Source organism: Lycium ferocissimum, chromosome 12, assembly GCF_029784015.1.
Source record: "Lycium ferocissimum isolate CSIRO_LF1 chromosome 12, AGI_CSIRO_Lferr_CH_V1, whole genome shotgun sequence".
Taxonomy (NCBI): domain Eukaryota; kingdom Viridiplantae; phylum Streptophyta; class Magnoliopsida; order Solanales; family Solanaceae; genus Lycium; species Lycium ferocissimum.
In genome coordinates this window covers 39,911,347-39,937,463 of record NC_081353.1, presented here as the reverse complement: position 1 = coordinate 39,937,463, position 26,117 = coordinate 39,911,347, and the positions used below count along the sequence as shown (strand labels likewise).

The following is a 26,117-nucleotide window of genomic DNA, read 5'->3' as shown; positions in this document are numbered from 1 at the left end:
TTCATAATTCACTTTATTTTCTCAAATTTTTCTTATTCCAATTTTTAAAGCGCTTAACACTCCATGCCAATGAAAAGATGAATATCAACTTACGACTTTTTAACAAAATCGGAAGAAATTACAACCTTATCCTTAACTTATCATACTTAAGCTAGGATTATCGATGTATCAAAATACGGGATATAACAATAGGGATCTTAATATTTTTAATTAGTCGGTTGAATTAGCGGCAAGACATATAATAGGAAAGAAAATGGAGTTTGAAGAAAGGAGAAGAATGATGTGGCCTTTACGAATACCGATGTCGACAAAGAGACACGTGACTAAAGATTCAATGGCGTTATAGACGTCATAGAAAGTGAGTTGTCTCCCTGTTGTGGCGTCAATGAATGTGATTTTTGCCGTTATGGGCACGGGATGATATGAAACTTGCTACATCTAGGGAATTGTTTGATGGTAACGGAATTGGTTTCCGTTTCCGTTTCCGTTTGTTGTAGAATGTTGAGTTTGCTACAGAGTAGTCGGATCCTGGATCGACACTTGCCATTGTTGGAATGTATATTCAGTATTCCCTCCGTCTCATAATAAGTGTCACCTTAGCAAAAAAAAAATTGTCCCATAATAAGTGTCACCTTAGTAAAAAAAAATTATCCCAATATTAAAATGTTTATTTCTTGTGCATGCTTGAATCAATAGGTAAAAATAATTTGGTAAACTTCATATTACATTATTAGTTTCTTAATATGCGTGTTTTTTTTTTATTAAGATGACCCTTATGAATGGAGTATCTTAGTGTTAAGTATAAATGTTAAAGTAGCTATGATTATGCTTCTTTTAGAATGAAAATTGGAATTAGGATGACAGATTGGGATCTGAAAAACTATACTGATACAGTGCTAGTATGGTACTTTTACTAGTGGAGTATATTTGTGGATCACCAAAGTTGACTGTTACTTTAATGATTTTTTGTAGTATGAGTATGACTCAACAAGTATCTGGATGGTGCGTGTTTGTTGTGAAGTGTTTATTTATCATAGGATGGATTAAATTGTGGATCTGCTCCCAAATGTTTGAACTGTGTTACGATTTGGTCCCTTGAAGAATTTAAGAGTTAATTCCTCCTATTGTCACTTAGCTTGATAAAATTGTCTAACGACGTCATTTATCTTATTTGTTTCAATAAAGTCATTTAAATTTAGACATACATTTTACACAATAACGATAATTGAAAAAACTTTTTAAAAGTGACTTAAAGTAAATTGAATATAGAATTACTTAACATATTATAGTATGTAGGATGTCTTAATAGTTTTTTTTTTTTAATTCAAAATCAACTATATAAGAATCCACCTTATTGTAATGCTTATTTCAACCATAAATATTTATAGTAAGATCGGATTCCTAAATACAAACGGAATACACTATTTTTTAGCAATTTGTTTTTAGGTGTGCCCAATATCAAACAAAATGACAAGTCACACTCCTACTTTTTTAAATGAATAAATGTCCAATATCAAACAAAATGACAAGTTACCCAACGCATCCCTCTAGGCCCTCCCCTATTTGTCACTCGTTTTACTCATTTTCTTTTCTCCCGGTTGGGGGTTTGAAAGACAAGAGTTTTGTATACTGACCCACATAAGTCTAAATTCGAAAAATATTTTATACCAAAATATATTTAAAGTATTCTTTTTATACAAATTAATCTAACTGGAAAAATAAAATATGAATGTCATTAATCATACCTTACTAATTTAAATAAATGGAGCTAATGCTTATCTTCATTTGCATTCACTAACTTCAAAGTTTAAACGTGCATATCAGTTGAAATATCGATGCATGCTTGTACTTTCAATTAATTTATAGAATTTCTAATATTCACACAAAACTATTTTTAAAAAAAAAACACACTAGATTCCACTTACTTCAATGCCAATTCTACAAGGTAATGATCGGAATACACAGGAAAATCATAATTCCTGAGAATGTGAACCCCATGGTGAACTACGTCCACAGAATATGCAATATTCCAAATTTACATCATCATATTGATTTGCACTAGGGACACAGTCGTATAGCTCTTGCGGCGAAATAACAACGAGGAGCCGAGCCTGGGCAGCTGCACCACCAGCACCTCGCTCTGTCAAAATTCCTCATACAAATTGCAAGTTTTGCAGATATGCAGTCGACAAGTGCCTAACACAGACAAGACTATTTTCGGCAACGGGTAGTCCATAATCTTGAACTAGATTCATCCTTCAATTTGCCAAGAAAATTTACGAGAATGACTTTGGTTAGGCTGGGAAATTCGATATTGAGAAGATCGACAACAAGTTTGGTACGGCTAAGTCTTTGAGTAGAATCAGAGATTTCAAAATATTATCATTTGTCATAACTTTAACCAATGTAAACTTTCCGAAGATTTCACTTGACAGCAACTAACTATTGTATGAACTCACAATTTCAGTAATTAACAGGTATAGTTCAAAGAAAATCATTTTATTTTTTACAAAATATACACATAAATGGGCGAAAATATGAAATATCGATATGCATTATGAGCTGAACTAAACGTTTAATGATCATTAACAACAACCCAAAATCGCTTTATTCAGAAATACAAAGAGAAAAGGAGTTTGAGGGAACTTACCTTTGAGAGAGAAATTTCACAAAAGGAGAACGAGAATGAGAAGGGCTCTTTACTTTTGGGAAGTCTAGGGTTTTGAATGTCTTAAAAATAACATAACATGGGTACCATTTTTTTCCTTCCTCAATCTACAAAATTTTTTGGATTATCAGCTGCAATTATGCGCTCAATCACTTCCTGCAGTACTTATCATTGTTAATGTTGCAATTTGGTAAGTTATTTGGTGCATCATCATAGTTGATAATCTAAAATTTCTTTATAGATTCTGGGAAAAACATAAGGAAAAGAAAAAAATAAAAATAAAAAAAGAGGAAGGTGGACCATCTGCTTTGTTATTAAATATTATATATGGTAAGTGGTTTTATATCCAAAACTATTTCAAGCCACTTTTAAAGTAGTGTTTTAACTATTGTTAATTCATTAAGGATACTTTATACTAAGTGGGAAAAAAATAGAATGTTAAAGAGTATAGGAATATATTGACGGAACAAAAAGAGTATAGGGATATGATTGGTACAATGAAATCACTTGGGTCAAAATAATCTCCCGACACGAATGTCACTGTCCAACAACAACATACCCTCTAATGTGAATAATTACCATCCAATCTACAAAAATTTTGGATTATCAGCTGCAATTATGGCTCAATCATCCTTTCTAGAGTATCATTGTTAATGTTGCAATTTGGTAAGTTATTTGGTGCATCATCAAGTTGATAATCTATTTCTTTATTGAAAAAACATAAGGAAAAAGAAAAAATAAAAATAAAGAGCTTTGTTATTAAATATTATATATAGTTTTATATCCAAAACTATTTCAAGCCACTTTTTAAAGAGATTAAAAGCATTTGGACATTAGGGTGAAAATAACGATCTCTTTAAAAGATTTCGGACCACATAACCACTTTTATTTACTTAGCACAAGACCCTACCATATGCTGAATTTGCATTTGACCCCCTAGGCTCCGACTATATACCAAAAGGCCAATTTCAACACGATCATAACGTGCTAATCGCCACATTGTCAGCACACCAGAATTATGGAAAACGAGAGGAAAATGAAAATCATGGTCGATATCGATCTCGAAAGGACCATAGGATTAAATTATGATTTTAAGTGTATACATACCAACAACATAAGTCAATTTTACGATATCAGTACAATTTTACTGATTATGGCAGGTTGCTATAAGTTTTTTTTTTATGTTATCTTATTAGACTTATTATGCAAAGTTATATGTTGTTGTAGGTTAACCTATATGTATAGAACACTAGACATTTGTCAATGCAAGAAAATTGAATTCTATTTGGATTTAACTTATACATACTCACGAATAACTTTATACCATTAGTATAACTTAATATGGTGTCACAGGTGCTAAAAGAATTTACACAATCAATATACAAATAAACAAAAGTTTACTGAACTTGTGATGATTGAGACATATATATAATATAGTTAAATAATTATATTTTCTAATAGTTTAAACTTTTAGATTAGATAATCACACTCTTTTACATGGCATCAAAGCTAACATCCCTATTTTTGGTTTACTCAATGTTTGCCCTACATATTATGTCCGATGTCGTTCACGTTCCAGTTAGCAATTAAGTGCAAGCGTGCGGCGGTGTTAAGTTGTCCCACGTCGGTTTTGGGATGTGAGATTGATTTCTTATATGGTATTTGTTTTCCAGTGAAATTAGATTTAATCAAAAAATTAGTTAGAGAGTTGTTTTTATAGGGTTTAAAGACAAGTGGGACGTATCCAAACCGAGAACTATTTTTATGAGCCCGGTCCAGAGCAGTTTGGATCATGATAGAGTTTAGCAAGCAATTAAGATAATAAGATAAGATTAAGAAAAAAAACTAAAATGATAAGAAATTGATGGTTTTGTATATATTCCTTAGAGAAAATGATAAGATTACAAATGGCAAGAGCAAGAGGATGAATTAATCTGCCTCTTCCTTCTGTCCTAAGCTATCTTATATAAGCCAAAATGAGACTTTTCAACCCTAACGTTCAGGTGATGTGACATGACTGTGGCATAACGTACTTCCTGCTATGGCACGCTGATCAAGGTCCACGGACCTGACCTAAGTTGGTGGGGGTGGAGGCCAGTTGTATAGCACCTTCGGCCTTCCCGATCATCCGATCGTGCGGCCTAACCCTGGGAGCGTATTTCTCCCAATACAGTATTCAATAATTCTCACCTTATGATCATCTAGTTTTTATAGAGTTAAACATAAAGTCCATTTCTTTATTGTCACTTGATATTACAATTTTCAAGTTTTAAATACGAATTCACACATGCACGATACATCCGTTCATAGAAAATGAAATTAATAACCTCAAGTTTCGGTGCAGTTGATTACTATCTGTACGTCTACTTTTTTTTTAACATCAATAGTGTTATTTGATGTGTAGTAGTTAAAACACCCTAATTTCTTATGTAGGGAGAATGTGGTGGTTGCACCAAATTATAGGCAAAGGCCTGCTACGGATGGTCCGGATTATCCGAATTATATAGTGACATCATCCAGCGATAGTGAGGAAATACCTAATGCGGAGGAAAGTGACGATGAGCAAAGTGACGATGAGATTGAGGTTGGAACTAATCCTCAACATCAAGTAGAACTGTTGCAAGACATGATGAACAGTCCGGCACACGAGGAGGAACTGAATTCACAACAACCATTTGAACAGCAAGAGTCGACTCCGGTTCAGCCGCAAAGCCAATTTCAACAGCAAGAGTCGACCCCGATTCAGTGGCATTCCGATGAGATCCCTATCTTGATCATCTTCAAGATCGCCCGCATGCCTTTGTCTTTACTAGGGATGATGATCATATTCTATAAAGTTTGTGGAAAGAGCTAGTGGATCTCGGTAAAACAAAAGGCTCATATTGAAAAAGCGGATGATTTTACTTCGAAAAAATCATTGCAGAAATTTATCGTTAAGATTTATTGCATCCAGGGGATAGGAGTTTAAAGTTGACGATTCCACACGAAAACTTTGGCGATTGTCCGCAAGCGAAAATATCAAGGCTACGAATGGATGCTTCCGTGGTAAGGAACGTCGTAAAAGATGTGGACTATTTCAAAGTTCTACACAAAGCACACTTGTGATATGGGTGACCTCCCGTATGATCATTGCAATATAGTTACTAATTTGATTGCGCGTGTATTAGTTGGCGACATTAGAGAAAACCCAAGGTATCCCTTCGCCTAAGTTTATTTTATTTTTGGTGTTAATATAATGTTTTCCTCGTTGTTATATCGATATTTCAACTTTTCTGTGCAATTCTATTAAAGATGTGTATTGTAGCCGTTCGAAAGTATATAGCAAAATTGTTACTAGGAGGAAGCGCGTATCTTGGCGTAGGCGTGCACATGAAATAGTCTTTGTCAATTGGGAGGGATCTTTCAAGACGTTGCCGAGATACATGGCGGCTCTACAACACTTCAATCATGGTACTGTTGTTAAATGGAAGCTCAAATCGAAGCCTGGTGTGCCCGGTAATATTTTTGATTTTGTGTTTTGGGCCTTTCAAACCATGACGATGGTTTTGCTATTGCTCGGGCTGTAATATCAATAGATGGAACACGTGTAATACGGGAAGTATGACATAAAGTTGCTAATAGCAGCTTGGAATGGATGCGAAATGGAGCTATATTCCCTCTAGCTTTTTGCAATTGCAGCCTAATGAGAGCATTAGTACGAGGGTATGTTTTTGGACTACTTAAGGCAACACGTTATTAAGGACCGCATGGGAATATGTGTGATATCGTATGCATATGCCGGCATATTGCACAATATGTTCAATTTGCGGGGGTGGCAGCCACCTTTGCCTACCATCGTTATTGTTTAAGGCATTTGAAGGCAAACTTCCAAAAGGCATATCGAATCCCAAAGCACTTTGCAATTGGATGTAAGCGGCGCAACAAAGCATCGTGAGAAGAAGTTTAACTGGCAAGTAGATCGACATTATTAGGCGGGCGAACGAGGAAGCCTTTCCACCGGTTGAATGCAATTGATAAAAACAAACGGACATTACACCGTGACGAAGGTAGGCGATGGGGTATGCTAACAACAGCATTTCCGAGTCATTCAATGGCTTGTTGAAATCGCACGGGGACCGCCGTCACCGCAATGGTGAGAATGACATTTAAGCAAAGTTATCGTGGAGCGGTTCGTCGCAGATCAAAAGAGGCCAAAGCACATGCGAAGAGGTCTAAGATGGATGCCAAAACCGTCAAACCGTTCGAGTACCACAAATATAAGGCTCGTAAACACGACCGGATGGAGTACAACCGCAGCGAGATATTTGAACTCACAACAAGTGTGCACCGTAAAGGAGCATAACATCCACACAATTTGTGAGATTCCAAGAACATGCACACGCGGCAAAGCTGGCAATCATATCACACGCCATGTTCTCATGCCTTCAAGTGTTTTATCACGATGGAAAGAACGCCTCCCATACATGGCCGAGGAATATACGAGTTGAAAATTATGCAAGAACGTATCTTTGGAAGGTTCTACCCACTTGGTAGTGAGAGTTATTGGCCACCGGATCCATTTTCAATGGTTGCAAATAAAGCATTTATCCGTAAATTCGTAAAGAATGCATACTCGCGTATTCATAATGAAATGGATGTTCCACGGGGAGAGATACACTCGAAAATGCTCATTTTGCAATTATGTTGGTCATGATAAGCGCAAATGTCCCTTACGGCATGGTGGTCAAACCACATCTCGCGGTGGAAGTACCTCTTGTGGTGGAAGTACCTTCTAGTGGTGGTGGCACATCTCGCGGTGGTGGCGGAAGATCAACTCAAGGGCATTAATTGATGAATGTTTTTTAAGTTTTTTTCTTACTTTGATAATTGTATTTTAAAAAGTTTGGGTTTCTTATTAATGAACTAGTTTAAGTATTTTCATCTACTCAAGGTTATGAATGATGCAATTTAATTAAGTTTTTTTTTTTTTTTCTGTATGAATGCTGCCATTTTGACTAATTTTTGATTAATTATTAATGAACAAGTTTAAGTATTCGTAAATAACTTCAGGCTAATGTCACCGAGCCTTCAAACGAAAATAGCGTTCGAGCACTTTTCAACCACTAAAACGGCCATCCAAACTTTTGTGTATCCTTGATGTATTGATCCTACCTTATTAATCGCACAAAAATAAGTTCTATATAAAATATTGAAGTTTCGGGGTCCCGAAGTATGATTAATCTATAGTCAAAGTACGTTAAAAAGTGTAACGGAAGAAGGGTTAACCAAAAGGGCCCAAAAAAAAAAAAAAAAAAAGAGAAACACTATAGCGCAGTAAATTATTGCGCTAAAGGTATTTTGATAACATTTTTTTTTTGTTGAGGTATTTTGGTTCAAAATATTTTTTTTGGGGGCATTTTAGTTCCGAACTCGGAAATATATAGGGAAAGCAACATACAATAATACACATAAAAACAAATTATTTATCCGACCCTGCCCCTATGGAATCTAATCACACTAGCACCTACACGAAATAAAATATTACCCGAGATAACCCCATGTTCGGCACCGCCCTTCAATTGCGGTTTCAGTTAATTAGAGCCTAATTCTATTGGCTTATAAGTTGGCCAAATCAGCTTATAAATTATTTTTAATTTATTTGGGTGTTTGATAAAATAGAAAACAATTTAAATTAAGTTAAAATGTGCTTAAAATAAGTCAAAATCAAGAGTTGCTTAATCCCAATTTTTTTTTTTTGGCTTAAAAGACATTTTAGTTTGATCAACAACTTTACCCTTTTATCCCTTATATTTTCTATTAATTTCAATACTACCCTTACTTCGAAAAATCCTTTAAGCATTTTTATCCAAACACGTAACTACTTATTTATAAAATAACTTTCAGCACTTAAAAGTACTTTAAGTGTTTATGCTTAAAAGCCACTTTTTTTCAGCTAATCCAAACGGGCTCTTAATTCCCTTCAATTGCCGTTTCAGTGAAATTCTCCTTTTATCATTTTGTTCTTTTAATTTCCTTTCCTCTTAGTTGGTTTTGTGTCTTTTTTTTTTTCTCTTGATTTTCTTCTCTTCTTTTTCTGACCCTTTTTCTATTTTTGTCTTTTTTCTTTTTTATATTAATAAGACTATTAGAAAATTAAAATTAGAATACAACAACAAATAATTAAGAAACATACTAAAGTTACTAGCTTATTTATTAAAATCTAAATTAAAAAATATATATTTTTATAACTTTTTTTTCTCTTTTGCAAATGAAAATATGACTCTACTTTTTGTATATATTTTTTTTTTTACATATATTAACTTGCTAGAAATGATATAAAATTAAAATATCAAATTAAGCTTAAACTCCATTTGTTATATTTTTTTTTCATAATTTTTTTCCTTTAAAGGAATGAACTTGTCATTTACGATGCCATGTCAGTATATGATAGATACTATGTGGGTATCATAAAGACTAACGATTTTTTTTTAAGGAATGATTACTTTATGATACCCTACCAATTTATGATATACAATGTGGGTATCATAGAGGATTGATAAGTGCTTTTTAGTATTAAGGAATGAACCAATCTCTATGATATCATGTCTGTATATAATATATACCATGTGGGTATCATAGATGTCAGAGCTCTTTTTTGAATGAATGAATCAGTCCTTAATGTTATCTTGTCAGTATTATATCATGCGGGTCAGTCCTTTACGATACCCTATCAGTATATGATATATACCATGTAGGTATCATAAAAAACTGATGAGATTTTTTTGAAGAATGAATCAGTACTTTATGATACCCTGTCAGTATATGATATATACTATGTAGGTATCATAGAGGATTGAGAAGTATTTTTTTTTGTTTTTGTTTTTAAGAAATGAACTAGTCTATATGATACCCTGTTAGCATATGATATATACCATAGGTATCGTAGAGGAATGAGTTGTGTATTCCTTGAAGGAATGAAGCAGTCCTCCATGATACCATCTACGTAGATTTATATACCATGATGGTATCATAAAAGACTCTCTTTGAATGACTGAAGCAGTACTTCATAATACCATCATGGTATATGCAACCCTTCATGATACCATCTCAGTATATGGTATATACCATGATGGTATCATGCAAAAATGCTGACACATGTGAAGGATTCAAGAAGTCTTCCATAATACCACCTCAGTATATTTTTATACCATGATGGTATCATGGAGGATTGGGGACCGTTTCATTCAAGGCCTCAGCAATCCTTTATGATACTATCTGAGTATATGGTATATACCATGATAGCATCACGTAGGACTGTTGAAAAGTGTCTCATTGAAAGGCTGCAGCAGTCTTTCATGATACCATCTCAGTATATAGTATATGCCATGATGGTATACAAGACATACCATATTGGTAGCATAGAGGATTGAGAACTGCCCTTTCTTTTTGTTGCATTTGACAAAACAAAGCATTTATACTAATAATATGTAAAGGTGCATTTTATTTCGATATTGTAAGCATTTTATTTTGATACCGTAAGCATTATAAATATACTGCGATGGTATCATGCAGTAGTATATATAATCTAATCTTCCATGATACCTTTTCAGTATATAATAAATATCATGTGGGTATCATATAGGACTGAGTGTTTTTCTTGTAGAAATGACAATCCCCTATGATACCCACGTGGTATATTGATACTCTGTCAGTATATGATATACCATTTGGGTATCATAGAGAAAAATAGGAAAATTGAAAAGGAAATAAAGAAAAAATAATTTATAAAAACTAAATGAAATTCGAAAAGGAGAGATAAGGAAACAATGATTTGTAAAAAATATTCTTTCTATTAATTTTGGTATTAATAAATAAGCTAGTAATTTTAGTATTTTCTTTAATTACTTCTTGTTGTAATCTAATTATTTAATTCTTTTATATTTTTATTAATCTAAAATAGTTAGTTAGTATATTTATTTGTTATCTTTTATTATTATTATTTTTAAAAATTAAAACAAAAAGCCGAAAAATAAGGACAAAATTAACAAAATGGTAAAGTACAAAAAGAGGTACAAAGAAACTAAAATAATAAAAAAGAAAAAGAAGACAAAAAATAATAAAGCAAAGCATTGTACCTGCAACACCTCAAAGGAAAGAGAATGAGAAATGGGGGTATGATGAGTAAATATTTTCGGAGGCACAAAAAATAATATGGGTAGAAGCACGTAAATATTTTGTTTCCATCGGGTATGGGTGATCTTTTCCCTACACATGCGAATGTAGCCGGTATCAAAATTTGTTGCCATGCACACATAATGTTTGTTAATTAACTGTTGATGACTAAAGAGGGAACATAAATTGAGGCAATAATTAAGTATGATTTATAGTTTGTTTGGCTAAATTTTTGGAAAGTTAAAATATTTATTTTGGAGAGTTAAGATCTTTGGCCAAATTAATTTATTTAAAAAAAAATGATTTTGAGTAGTAACAAAAGCTAGAAAAGTAATTTCCCCCTAAACACTTTTGGATCCTTGATCAAACACAAATTACATTTCTAATATCCTGACACAAGTGTTTTTCAAATACATTATCCAAATAAAAACTCTACGCTTGAAAAATATTTTTTCAGAAGACACCTTCTAAAAAGAAATACTTTTTAAAAGAAGTATATTTTAAAAAATTTAGCCAACTAATTAAAAGGATTATTAATAATATTCACACCATACAGGTGGAGTCCAAGAAAATCTTCCAAATAATATATTCTCTTGTTTGTTAGTGAAAGTGGAGGATAATTAGTAGTACTTGCCTTTTTTTTTTTTCTTCGTACGTGATTGATTGATAGCAACATATGTTGACGAAGCCGCGAGTTTTTTTTTTTTTTTCATGAATAAAAGGACAAAAATGACGGAACCAATAATTGCACATTATTTAGGTTCACAGCGAAACAGCCGAAATCAATTTTGGAACCATCTATATAATTTTGGAACAAAAATGACGGACCAAATTCGATTTTTTTTTTTTTATTATTAATCAAAATTTCATTTCTCATTGATTAGAAATTAATATTGGACATAACTCAATTAAGAAATTAGCTCGTGAAGTGAGGGCTATTCAAACCTATATAAGAAAATAACTCATGATTTCGCTCCACTAATCATTCGTTAGGAAGCCTACATAAAAGCGGGTGTTCATAGAATCCTTTAGCGAAAAAAAAACACTGTTTTTACAAGATTAAAATTACTTTTTATGTATATATAGTCGATGTTGAACCCCCTTAGACTTCTTCGTATGTTTACATTTTATATTTTGAACCCCTGCCACTGCACTAGTGTGTTATACTTAACACCCCTGAATACCAAGAACTGTATGATGGTGAGTCTGACTTGGATAATATATGATAAGGAATAGCTTGGGTATAATTATTACTTAATCTCAAAAACTAGCTCAATGAGTGATTGATTATATAAAACCATCTAAGGAGATAATAATATCCAGTTAAGACTTCTTTGACAAATTTAAAGGGGTTATTGCACGTCTTGACTTTATTGAGCAATAATGTATGAAAACAAAGTAAATATAGCACCACAAAGCAACTAGTTTTCGTTTCAGCTATGATTATCAAATATAAATTTATTAAATCCACAAATCTACCATCAGTATTTCACTGAGCTGTGCAGTGATCTTAATTTAACTAAAAAATATTAGACCATTGAAAGCCCTTCAAATAATAAGTAAAAATAGTTAAGTAAAAATAGTTAGCTCCTACAATGTTATTTTTTCTTCTTTGCTAGTAAGTAAGTAAATTTAAAAGTGAAACTCTTGTCCGAATCAATCTTCGAATAATACATTCAAGCTCTCCTTCAAGATCTTCAATGGCTAATTCCACAGCTTCCAATCTCTTATTAGCACATTGCAGTGTCATCGCATCGCATTTTTCCCACGAACTTAAACTGTTTACTCTTAACAACTTTGAACCGAAATACCCTTTACTTGTTTTTCTAGTCGTATTTGGACTTGGCATTGACATAAGTGCCATCAAAGATTCCAATATTGACATTGTTGCCACTCTAACTTCTCTTAGTACATTCACAACCACCATAAGATTATTTTTATCATCTATCGATGACGACGAGTCGATGCACTTGGTGTTATTTTTCATCCCTTTTAAGGAATGCAAGCGCTTTAACATTTCTTTCTTTAACTTCTTCCTGTGGCAATGAAAAGGTGCGAATTTGTTCTCTGTTGTTGCGTTTTCCCCAACGCTGATTCTTCTGAACGTCGACTTGAGGTCATGAACATGATCCTTGACAAGCAAAAGGACGTCTTTGGTAGTCCCACAGACGTCCAACATCCTTAACGAGGTTTCTGAAACTTCGTGGGCCCATTTCTCCTGTCCTTGATGCGTGATTTCTTGTTTGATCACTGGTGAATGAAGCATGTTGTTGGCCGAGTCGTGCAAGTCTCTTAGAGCATCAAAATTTGGGAGTGCCATTGAATTTTCTTGGAGTAAATTAAGTGATTTTGAAGATATTGTTGACGTTTGAACTTTTGAGATGGCATTAATACACTTGTTACATCTACTCTTTGACAATGTATTTATAGTTAAGTACAGAAAGGATGGTTGGGTGATGAGAAAATGGATTAATAATTGAGATCTGAGATCTCTTAGGAAAAAGGACAGGAAGGATCCTTTTTTGTACGGATTTGTTGTCCTCTAATTGGCAACAGCTAAGGTACTAAAATTTGTCCCCCTAGGAAACTTCCTATGCAGTAGGAAATAGAGAAAAAATGACCAATGAATACTTTGATTGATTAGTTGATATAGTAGTGGTTAAGATATAGTTGTTTGTGGATTAGTGTTAGTTTGTACTTTGTAGGATTTAATTTAAATATTATATATTGATAGTTTAAATTTAAATTATACTTTTATGTCTCAATTTATGTGATACGCTTTCTTTTTTAGTCTGTCCGAATATATTTGTATATTTAGAAATAATTTAACTTAAAACTTTCACTTTCACTCTTAATGAAATGATTTAGAGCCACACAAATGTTTATAGCTTGTTTCAGACAACAAAGCAAGTTTTTCTTTCTTTTTTAAATTTCATGTCAAGTCAAATCATATCACATAAATTGAGATGGAGAGAGTAGTAACTCATAATAGTTGATAGCATGCAAATGCATGCACTGAGAGGAAAAGATGCCATAGTCGGTATTAAATTTGTCGCCATGCAGACAAAATGTTTGCTGATTGAGGAGCATTGAGGCGGTAATCAACATATTCTTTAATAGTCTTTGCAACTGTTCATAGTAATTAATTAAGATTCACACCATGCGTGTGGAGACTTTCCAAGAAAATTCTTGAAACAGATAATCTACATTAACGTTGTCTGATAATGAAAATTGAGGATAAGTACTTGACAGTTCTATTGTTTTCTCCTTTCTTAAATGATTGAAAATTGTAAATCTTGATGAATCCATGTGTTGTTATTCATGTGGGAGGATCCAAAAAGAGATTTAAAATGAAAATGATGCAAACTATTCCAATAATAGCACTGTATCTTGTTTCTCGGCCACAGCAAAGCAACCCAAATCATTTTAGAAACTAACCTAAGTATTATTTCTATCGTCTCAAGTTATGTAATGAACTTTGACTATCAAGGAATTTAAGAAAGAAAAAAAAAGGTTTTTGAACTTTACTACGTATAATTTAAGACAAGTTATAAGTTTTTTTGTGTGTGGTAATATAAATCATCCTATTAAAGTAAGATGAGAAATTGAAATCCAATGGTTTTTAAATATAGAAATATATAATTTGTTTTGGGATAGACGACCAAAAGAGAAAAATGCATTATACATACATATTTGGTGAATGAAACTTTAGTTTAAAAAAATGCATTATATAAATGGGGACAAAGAGAGCACCAACATGAACATCTTTCCACCCAAGGCTTACTATTCATCATCATATTTTTCTCTTCAAAATCCAATATGAATTTAAGTTTTTTACGCTAAGTCACTAACTATATATATATATATATTTGTTGGAAATCTTACGAAAAGACTTGATCCACGAACAATGTAGGAATTCTTGATAGTTAAGACACTGTCCTTAAGGATACTTCACCGGGTATAGGTGTATCTCTCATGATTCAACAAGCTCTTCTAACATGAAACTAGGAGCCAAAATCGAATAAAGATTTATTAAGAAATAAAACTCAGTACAATATAAAATTGGAAGCAGTATTTCTGTTGGTGTTTTTATCTTAAGATATATCATCCAAAGAGAAGGACTAGAGAATATAGGCAAATCAATATATGGACAGAAGCTTCACAATGACCAAATGTTGAAGTATAATAGAGCCATTAAGGCTATTGAAAGTGATATTCAATTGTCAGTTAAAATGACAATTGCTGAAACGTCACTACAAGAAAGTATAGAAATCGCAACAAATTTTTTTATATTTAGCAATAACTTAGTTTTATTGTTGGCAAATGAAGTTTTATTGTTGGCAAATGGTTTTTTTGTTGCCAAAGAATTTAATTTTGTTGTCATAGTATTGATTATTGTAGCAAAAAGTACTTTTGGCAACAAAAAAAAAAAGTTGTTGCACGTTGTTGCAATAACAGCCGTTGGGAAAAGTTCATGCAACAAAATATTTTTTTTTTGTTGCCAAAAGTACTTTTTGCAACAATAATCAAGCTATGACAACAAAAAAAAATTTGTTGCCAAATATAGTTTTTCTTGTAGTGCGTTATAGAAATGAATTGAATTCAAAGGTAATTCAATTGGGTATTAAAGGCTAATCAAAGGTGAGGTGATTGATGGTTATTAATCATGACTAATAAAGAATATGCTTAACTATTTTGTTAACAGTATTAACCGAGGCGGACCACAATTGGAATTTACTTCGTGCAATAGCTAGCACCTTCACCCAGTATTAACAGTATGAGCTAGGCTATTACTGCTGCAACTTCACCCAATTTTTTCTTTCATAATCTTGGTATTACAAAGCGCTATTGCACTTATAAAAGAAAAATCTACCTCCTATATTGCACCTTTGGAATTCTTACCTTTGTAATTTTTCATGTTCAAATTTCTTTTTATGATTTTCCAGCGTGTACAATAAAACTAAAAGCCTTCACTACAATATACGAGACACATTTAATTTGAACCTTAGTTTATATGGTGTGAAACTTAAAGAGTGTTGAGTTTAACTCAACTCCAAATATATAGCTGATGAAGCTAACATTGCCCAAAGACCATATAAAAAGACTATATATCTCACCCCTAAAGCATCGATGTGGACTCAACAACCATATAACCCAAGACTGAATATCTGGAGCGTGAACAATATAAGATGGGGGCTACAATGTAAAAAAAACAAAAAAATGAGAAAGAATGAAGGGATCAATTGTGTATTTTAGAATGTTTACAACACAATGAATATAGGGGTGATAGTTTCCTAAGAAAGTTTGCACGATCCGTGTATAAAATTATAGTATTATAGTTTTTTTTCTTCAGTCAAAGACACCTTCATGGTGGGGCTCGGCATGATCGCTACCTCGTATATTAATAATATGTAGCAAAATGCATGTACAAAAGAATGTAAAGCCTACCTAACCTCTCCAAAAATTATATCATGGTTTAACTTCAGGAAGAGTCCAACGAGCCTAAGCTGCAAATTTCAGACCCTGGTGGAGGCGTGGAGCCTCCCAATGTGCCGTTTTATTCATCATCTCATCAAATTCCCTCACACATTGATCCAATTTTAAACCTTCAATTCTTCTTCTAGCCGCAGCCATTTTTTTTACCTGCCACGTCATCAAATATTTTCTCCCACCCGGTCTCCCACTCATCACGAGCATCACATGCATAACTCAAGCTCGTTCCTATCCCAATCCATCCAACCACGATCCTTGTCCAGAACATTCATGACGAGCTCAACGCACGACCCCACACATGCGGTCGTGCAAGCCCGACACTTGGCCCCGCTTAACGGACCAAGGCTAGAAAGCGCTGCTACCGGAATGCTATAGTGAGCCGGCGAAAATTCATATTGACGATCCGTTACGATGCAAAACGGTAAGCGCGTGGTTAGGTACGGAACTTGTTGAGTGGTGAGTTAGGGTTTGAATGCAGATTCGGAGTTGAGCAGATGATACCCTGTGGGCAGTGACCAGGGGCGGTCCTACCTTGGTGCAAGTGGGATCAGTTGAACCCACTTGGTCAAAAAAATTTAACTACTTATTTATGGAAATTAGTTTTCGAAGAACTAACTGCAGTATATTAACGAGGATTGAACCCACATGACAAAGGGCGCGGCGCGGCGTAATGGTTAATGTGGGTTCATTTTGACCGAAAGGTCAAAAGCTTGAAACTGGACTTCAACACTTTGGCGCATGCATTTTTCATATTTTTTCAGAAAAATGGATAGATTTGCTGCTCCTAAATTCCTATTTGTGGCTTTTTCATTCTTTCCAACCTTGGGCCGTGCCTTCTATCAAAAGCCCATCTGAATATGTCCATACTCCGTCGTCACTCTGCAAATATTCTTTCATCTCAAAATTTCACAGTTTTTATTTTGAAATGTTTTGATATTTTAAAAGATTCTATTGCCTCTTTCCATGGTCGATAGACATGATCTCTTTCTTTTTTTTAATTTTTTGTTATAATTTAACTTATTTCATAGTCCAAAATTCTTATAGTAAGATTATTAATGATATAGTTTAGTTTATATTCTCTTTTGTTGTTATTGTTTGCAATTTGTTGTTTGTCAAAATAAAGATTTCAGAGCTTTTAATTTTTTTAGTATAAAAAAATAGTAGGTTTAGCATTTTGGTATAGATCACTTGATGTTTGTTAAGTAAAATATTATTTTTCTTATAAATTTTGATAGATTATTAAATTTTACAAAGTAAATATATTTGTTAAATCTTGATTTATGATTTTCATATTTTAAAGTATGGCCTAGAAAAAGAGTTCATGGCCTACAAAAAGAGTTGTAGGCAAAACCATTTTGAGGTTTTGTTATGAACCAAAATAAAGAGCGGAGGTTGAAACCCATTACGTTATGCCTAGTATTGCTTTTACGGTGAGTTACTATCATGGACTTTGGTTTTTTTTTGTTTTTGATTAAGGATGTTCGAGGTCTAATATAATATGAATAAAATGTAATTTTTAACTATATATATATATAAATATACTAGTATAGTTTTTCTACATATACTGTATAACTTTTTTAGGAAGGGTGTTCAACTGACGACCCTTCACTCTAAGTCACTACCTGCGGAAACTAGCAGTGAGTGTAAGATGAGCCATTGATATGGGCTTGACTCATATCACTGGTGGAGACGGTGATTCTTATGTTAGATAGTTTGTAATATATATAAAGTGGGATCGTCCCACAACATAAGGTAAAAAGAGTTTGAAGACATTATGTATTAAAAGTCTTGGAATTTTCAGATTTTATTTAAAATCTGAATTTAAATGGACATGTATGTTCATGAAAAGTCATGACTATTCACAATAGTCACTTTTCTAACTCTATAAAGAAGGTCTTCCTTCATGAAGTGGTTATGAAAAATCTGCAGGTATAACACGGGCTTTGTTGTATCCTGCAGTGAATTGTTTGTATTTTTCCCAATATGTATACGGGTAATATCTCTTTAAGGAAATTCAATTCTTCATGCCTCAAAGTCATTTCTTCTTCTATTATGTTTACCTATTTTTCTAACATTTTATCCATCCTGAGCATAAAGTGTAGTTCACTACTTTTAAAAAATAAGAATTAGTGACGGACAAATTTTGTAGCTAAACAACAAAATCTATTTTTGATCTTATTTTGAGACTTATTAGCGACGGATTATCAAAATATATACTTAGCTATGAGCAATTTAGTGACGGATTAGTGACGAAATCCGTAGCTAATTTTAATTTCTTCTATAGTGGTTAATGAAAGCCCCTTGCTTCATAATGGTGAGAGTTTGAATGTTAGAAACAATTGCTCACTGGATATATTCTTGGAGAGGCTATGGTACTATTATTTTGAAATAGAATTATGGTGCATTATCATAAAGGGGTCATTATATTGAAGCGTCTTACCTTAGCTTTTACCATATGCTTTCTTGGGTTTATTCTTGTGGTATCTTGATTGGAATGTGCAATACCTAGTGTGAGATAGATGATGTGAAATATGGAAGTAAGCCTTGTGATGAATTTACTCCATTAATGGAGAGTAAAGCTCGAGCAAATTGAGAGAGAAATGAAGAAGAATAAGTTTGTGAAATGAGCAAATGATTTCATTAGCTGTAAATGATCTATACATCAGATATTTATACAACTAAGCTAACAAACTTAACAAACAAACTAACTCATTAAATATCTAATTCACTAACTGTTAAGTTCTATTAATTACATATTAGTCCCCTAAGTACTAAGTAATGCCATCATCTTCAATACTCCCCCTCAAGCTATGATGTGCAAAGATATTTAGCACTCCGCCTTGGACAAGAGATATTCATGTTGTGGTCTTGCCAACCCGCTTGTAAGTAAGTCTGCTGCCTGCTCCTTAGTGTTTATGTATCTTGTTTCAATCAGCCCCTTCTGTATCTTCTCCCTGATAAAGTGACGGTCAAGTTCTATGTGCTTTGTCCTCTCATGAAACACAGGATTTGCAGCTATTGCATGGCTGATTTGCTATCACTATGCACTGAGATAGGAGTCTCAACTTCAACTTCCAATTCCTGGAATAGTTCCTATATCCAAACCACTTCTGCAACTGAGTTTGCCATAATTCTATACTCAGCCTCTGCTGAGCTTCTTGAAACAACTCCTTGCTTCTTTGATTTCCAAGATATGAGTGAATAGATCCATACTTGATCAGACAACCGGAAACAGACCTTCTTGTGTTTGGGCAAGCAGCCCAATCAGCATCACACAAAACTGTAATTTTCCTTGATGGTTTGCTAGATAATAAAATTCCCAAGCCTGCTTGTCCCTTGACATACCTTAATACTCTCATTGCAGCATTTAGATGATACTGTTTAGGTTGATGAAGAAACTGGCTTAGAGTTTGAACTGCAAATGAGATATCTAGCCTGGTAAGTGTCAGGTAGAGCAATTTTCCCACCATTCTTCTATAAACACCTGCATCTTATAACAGTTTATCTTCACTTGAAATCCCTTTCTTCTTATGATCTTCTTTGTTAGTAGTTATCATCTCATCATACACTATTGTGGTGAGTTTGATATTAGGATCCATAGGTGTGGAAGCTGGTCTTGCAGCACCTAAACCAGCTTCAGAAATTATCTCTAAAGTGTACTTTCTTTGGTGCACAAGTATGCCTTTCTCTGATCTAGCAAACTCAATGCCTAGAAAATACTTAAGTTCACCCAAGTCCTTGATTTTGAAAGTTTTCAGTTACACTTCTTTTGTCTAAATAATAAGATTAATGTTGCTACCTGTAATGAGCAAGTCATCCACATACACAAGAAGAATAATAATAGATGAATCAGTCTTCTTGGTAAATAAAGAGTAATCCAGATGACTTTAAACAAATTCAAGATTAAGTAATGCTTCGGTGAGCTTCATATTCCATTCCCTTGGTGCTTGTTTCAACCCATAAAGGGATTTGATGAGCTTACATTCATGTTTCCCCCCCTGCACATCAAAACCAAAGAGGGGTGGTTGAAACACTTGAGGAAGAGTCATATAAACTTCATCATATAGATCACCTTGAAGAAAGACATTGTACACATCCATTTGATGGACATGCCACTGATTAGAAGAGGCAATGGCAAGCACTGATCTAACTGTGACCATTTTTACAACAGGAGAGAAAGTTTCCTGGTAATCAAGACCCTCTCTCCGATTGAAACCTTTAGCTACCAGTATGGCTTTGAACCTTTCTATAGTGCCATCAGCTTTATAGTTGATCTTAAACACCCATTTGCAACCAATAACTGACTTATCATAAGGTAGGGGCATAACTGAACAGGTGTTATTCTATTCCAAGGCTGAAATTTCAGTTTTCATAGCTTGAACCCACCTGGGATCAAGACTAGCCTCCTCAAAGGAACTTGGTTCAACTTCAGTGGAGGAAGTAACAATACAATGTTACACCCTGGATTTTCGCACGTTAAAGTTGCATCATGAGTTAGTCGACGTAAGTTCCAAAAGAAATTATCTTGAGGTTAACAGGGATTGAGCTTATTAATATAAATGGTTACAAGAGTCTATAAATAATATTAGTACGTGGCAGAAGGTTTGGAGGGTGAATGTATATAAAAAAAAAGCATGAGTTTTGTAAAAAGTCGGCAAGTTGGTAATACGATAACTTGTACTTTTGGGTGATAATAGGAGTGCTTCACATGCCAAGAAAGCAATGATATGAAGTATTTGAATTGTATAGTGGTCTCTTGTTAAGTTGGAAGTCTAACGAGTTGTAATACGAAAGTCGACAAAGGGCGTCGCAAGTTAAGTTTGTAAATTTCACTGAAATTTGGTTTAGATGTCGCAGAGCTTTTCTCTCAATATACTTGGAGGTACAGGGTGATACACCTATTAAATCGAAGGTCTACGAGTCTAGTTTCCAGCGTATTTTACCGTTCATCGATACGACATCGGAGTAGAAAGAAATTTACATTTCCGTCCAGGGACGCAAATTGCCGCGGGAACAGTGTGCTAAGTTGGTGGCTTTAAATTGCCCAAGTATATATAGGCCCCTTGCATGAATTTTTCTTCATTTTCTCACCATCTCCAACCTGGAAAACCCTAAAACTCTCTCCAATGAATCCTCCATCAATCTCAATCCAAACCAAGAGCAAATCTATCAACTTTAACATGAAGAACAACATGGCAACTTCGAAATAGTGATTTCTTCACTATTTCACCTTTCGGAGGAAAACCTTGCTTTGAAGTGATTTTCATGACCTAAGGTATATTTTAACTTCCTTTTGATCTCTTTGAATTTCTACAAGTAATTGATCATAGAAATTGGTGAAAACCCCCATAGAACAAGCTCTTCTATATTCTTATGAAACTTTCATGAACTTAGCTTATTTGTTGGGCTGTTTTATATGGTTTTGTTGTGTTATTTGGAGTTGTGGTGATATAGATGGGATCATATTGAAGAGGATAAGTAGAAAAGTAGAATTTGGTATCATTTTATGGGAAAATTACGCTACAAAAGGGCCTATAAATTCACGCCCACGAGTTGCTCGATTAAATGTCTAAATGAAGATTTCTATAAGCTATGACCTTGGTTTTGATCTTGAATAGTCTGTATTATGTAGGAAATCATTGGTAAGGCATTCGAGGACTCGAGAAACATATATAACTCCATCGATGAGGTATGTAGGGCTTTCTCTTCTCTTTTGTGGCATGACTAGAACTCGACGAACGTTTCATTGATACATTCATTCCGTGAAAATATAAGTCGATCATATTCTTTTACTTGAGCAGCCCTCTACTTCATGCATGACTTATATTAAAGTGTTGTCCATATTTCCATGTTTCTTTGGTTATTGATTGAAACGTTTTCGTAAAACTTGAGTCGGGCGTATCCCGAAATGGTTAAGCTTACCTCTTCTCCGAAATAGCTTGTATTAAAGTGTATTTCCCCATCTTTATCTTTCTTGTCCATCACTTAAAGATGACGGACCTTCCATTGATATAAGTTTCCACTAAATATGAGATGAATACGCTTTCTTGTGATTGACTAATCTTTATTTCATATATGATTGCATCAAACACGTTTCATGCTTCCATATCTCATTTGGCTACCTAATCGGAATGTTTCTAATAAACTTGGATTGATCATATACCATCCGAATGAGTTGAACTCTACTTCGTGTGTAACTCATACCAAGTATCTTACATGTTCTCCAGGTTGTTGTCTCTTGAATTGAAAGGTAAAGAATGTAGCGACAAACGATAGTCGGATGGTAACGACGATAAGTCACTCCGAATCTTTTTATGATATCTCTTCTGAGGTCAGTCTTGCATTGCAATTATATCTATGTATTTATTTTCATTAACGAGCCGCGCTATAGTCGGCCGGGTAGGCACTTATATGTGCACCTAGATATGTTTCTTTCTTTACCGAGCCATGTTGTTGGCGGACGGGTTGAAACTTGTCACTTTTAGGTAAAGTAACTGCAAAACAAAGACAACCTAGAACTCTCAGGTGATTCAGAGAAGGTTTGACCTTGTGAAATGACTCATAAGGAGATTTTTCACCAAGCACAGATGTAGGTAATCTATTGATAAGATTGGTTACTGCTAGAACACAATGATCCCAGTATTTTAATGGAATATGACCTTGAAATCTGACTGCCCTTGCTACTTCTAGAAGGTGTCTATGCTTTCTCTAAGCTACTCCATTTTGTTGAGAAGTATGCATACAAGTTCTCTGATAGACAATACCAAATGAACTAAATAGAGTTTGACATTCATGATTAACAAACTTTGTCCCATTATCAGTTCTAATGATCTTAAATGTATGAAGAAATTGGTTTTTCACCACAGTTAGAAAATTCTGTAAAATGACAAAAACATCACTTCTGAATTTTATTAAGAAAATCCATACCATTCTAGAACGATCATCAACAATAGTGACAAAGAACCTATTTCCATCATAGTTAGACACTTTATAAGGACCCTATACATCACAATGGAGAATATGAAACACATCAGCAGTTCTAGAATTGCTGGTAGGAAATGACAATCTAGTTTCCTTAGCTAGTGGACAAACAGTATATTTGTGAACTTCCTGAGTACAATAATTGAAAGGTAAAGAGAATATATGAGTAAGGACTTTAGAAGAGGTGTGACCAAGTCTTCTATGCCAAAGATAGATGTCAGCAATAGAGATGTTAGACTGAGTAGCATGATGGACAGTACTAGAATTCTGAGCAGCAAAAAAGTTTATTGAGGAGGATGAAATTTGTTGAGGAGGATGAAATGCCTCTTCTGAGAGCTTGAACAGGTATAAGGTAGAGTCCACCAGACTCTCTACCAATCCCCTTCACCTGCCCATTGTAGAGGTCCTGGAATACAAAAAAATCGGGGAAAAATGAGACAAAAACAGTATAAGCTTTTTGTGATTTGTGAAACTGACAATAGATTAAACTTGAATTCAGGAATGAAAAGCGCAATATGCAGTGTAGAGTTATCAAATATGGGACATGATCCTATATGAGAAATGTTAGTTGTATCCCCATTAGGCAAATGAACTTTCTTATGATTATCATCTACCTTCTGTAGATTAGTGATTAGATTAGTTTTTGAAGTCATATGATTTGTAGCTCCGGAGTCTACAATCCACATATCCTTATCTTGTTTATGGTCAACCATAAGTGAGGTGGTAATAATCGCAAGATTAAGAGATTAAGCATCACCTTGACTAGTCTCACCGCTTTTTGACTAGATCGACCATCTTCATGATTCAACAGATTCACTATCTGACCATATTGCTCCTTATTGTATCCCATACCAAATCCAAAGTTATTCACAGCTTGTTCAAGTACCCGTAGTTTACTATTGACACTGCATTCAGCTTGACTTGATTCACCATGTGCAGTTACAACATTGTTAGCAACATGTGAGTTTCCTCTGTACTCTCTTTGTGAATTGTTGTGATTCCTTTGGTAGTTGTTCTGGTTGTGTTGAAAGTTGTTTTGGTTGTTTTGATAGTTGTTTTGGTTATTGTTTTGATAGGGTCCTTTCTTCTTGAATTTGTAGTCAGGAGGATATCCTACAAGTCTGTAACAAACTGCCATGGTGTGTCCTTTCAACTTGCAGTGATCACATTGTGCATTTGGATTGTAGTTATAGTTTTTCTTTTGTGTTTGGGTATTTACATTTCTCAGGGCTAACATTGCAGTGAGGTCATTAATCTCATTCATAAACTTGTTGTTCACCATATTTCTCTGACTCTCTCTTTCAATTAACATAGAATAGGCTTTGTTAATGGTAGGAAGAGGAGACATCATAAGGATTTGTGCTCTAGCTTGTTCAAAGGTGTCATTTAGTTCCGCTAGGAATTGAAATAGTTTCATACCATTCATATACTTCACATAATCTTGAGTTTTAGCCAACCACAACCAGGAAATGGTATTATACTATCAAATTCTACCCAAAGTGCTCTCAATTTTGAGAAATATGCAGAAACTGTATCAGTTGCTTGATGAATTATTGATATCTCCTTGTGCAACTGATATGTTCGAGAATGATAAGTGGTGATTTTACCATTTATTTTAGTCTCTTTGCTTTGGTTTTTGTGTTCTTAATCTATAATATGAGGCCCTTCTTGGTGTGTATTGCTATTATTTCAGGTGCATTGAGTCCAGGGCACAAAAAGGACAAAATAACGTAAAAGAAGGAAAAGAGCTGGATATGCGTTCAGTATGCAGCACCGCAAACTCTGCTATGCGGTCGCACACTCAGTCTCAGAATGACCAGTGAGTAGAGCTAAATGCACAAGGATGCGAAGACTATGCGGCTCCGCAAGCTCATTTTGCGACCATATGTCGACTGGCAAGAAGATCAAAGTTGCGGAGAGAATTCAGAGTATGCGGTCACATACTCCAGTTATAAATAAGAGTACTTCTTTTTTATTTCAAAAATGACACGAGTCTTTACCATTTTAGCATATTTAGAAATCATTTATGGTCAATGAAGGACCACTAATTAAGGAATTAAGTTTTATCCCAATTAATATATAACATTTTCTCTTTCATCATCATCTTTCTCACTAAATAAGAAATTAGTTTACGAATGATTCTAATTAATATGTGCATATCCCTTTCTCTTTCATCATTATTTTTTTCCATTAATTAACGAATTCGTTTAATACTAATTATCCTTATTTTCAGTTTTCTGATATATTTATACCATGTATATCCTTACGGATATCTTTATTATACCACGTATGTCTTTTATTATACCATTTATATCTTATTATACTATAAATATAATTAGACATACACACATAAAATGGTGGACAATTTTATTTTTCTTCAAAATAAACGTTTAATATATTTCAAATATATCATACTTATTATACCATGTATGTCTTTATTATACTGTGTATATAATTAGATATATATCTTTATTATACTGTGAATATTATTGGATATACTCTATATATTATTGTTTATACATATGCTATGTTAAATATATAAATTATATAGGTAATATAAAAAGCCATGAGAAAAAGGAAAGAAAAAAAAAAAGACTGGAGTGATTGTATATCAACAATAAAAGATTTAAAAAAAAATAAAGAATGGAGTGATGCAATAAAACATAAAAAAACTGACCAAAAAAATAGGAATAGTTTGTGGCGGATTCTTATCCAGCTAAAATTTAGCGATGGTTATTCGGAAGTTAATACATACGTTAATAATTAATTGACATGAAATGATAATTAACTAATGCTATTATTAATGTGCAATTATTTTTAAAAT

General features: G+C 33.8%; 1 protein-coding gene across 1 annotated transcript; it reads right to left on the bottom strand.

Moving 5' to 3' along the window:
• Positions 1-12,434: 12,434 nt before the first annotated feature.
• Positions 12,435-13,139, bottom strand: LOC132039311 (uncharacterized). Its single transcript, XM_059429816.1, has one exon. The coding sequence runs from the start codon at positions 13,137-13,139 to the stop codon at positions 12,435-12,437; it is 705 nt and encodes a 234-aa protein (XP_059285799.1).
• Positions 13,140-26,117: the final 12,978 nt, after the last annotated feature.

Excerpts from the sequence above, each read along its gene's own strand:
- LOC132039311 (XM_059429816.1), bottom strand. The coding sequence starts at position 13,139 with ATGGCACTCCCAAATTTTGATGCTCTAAGAGACTTGCACGACTCGGCC.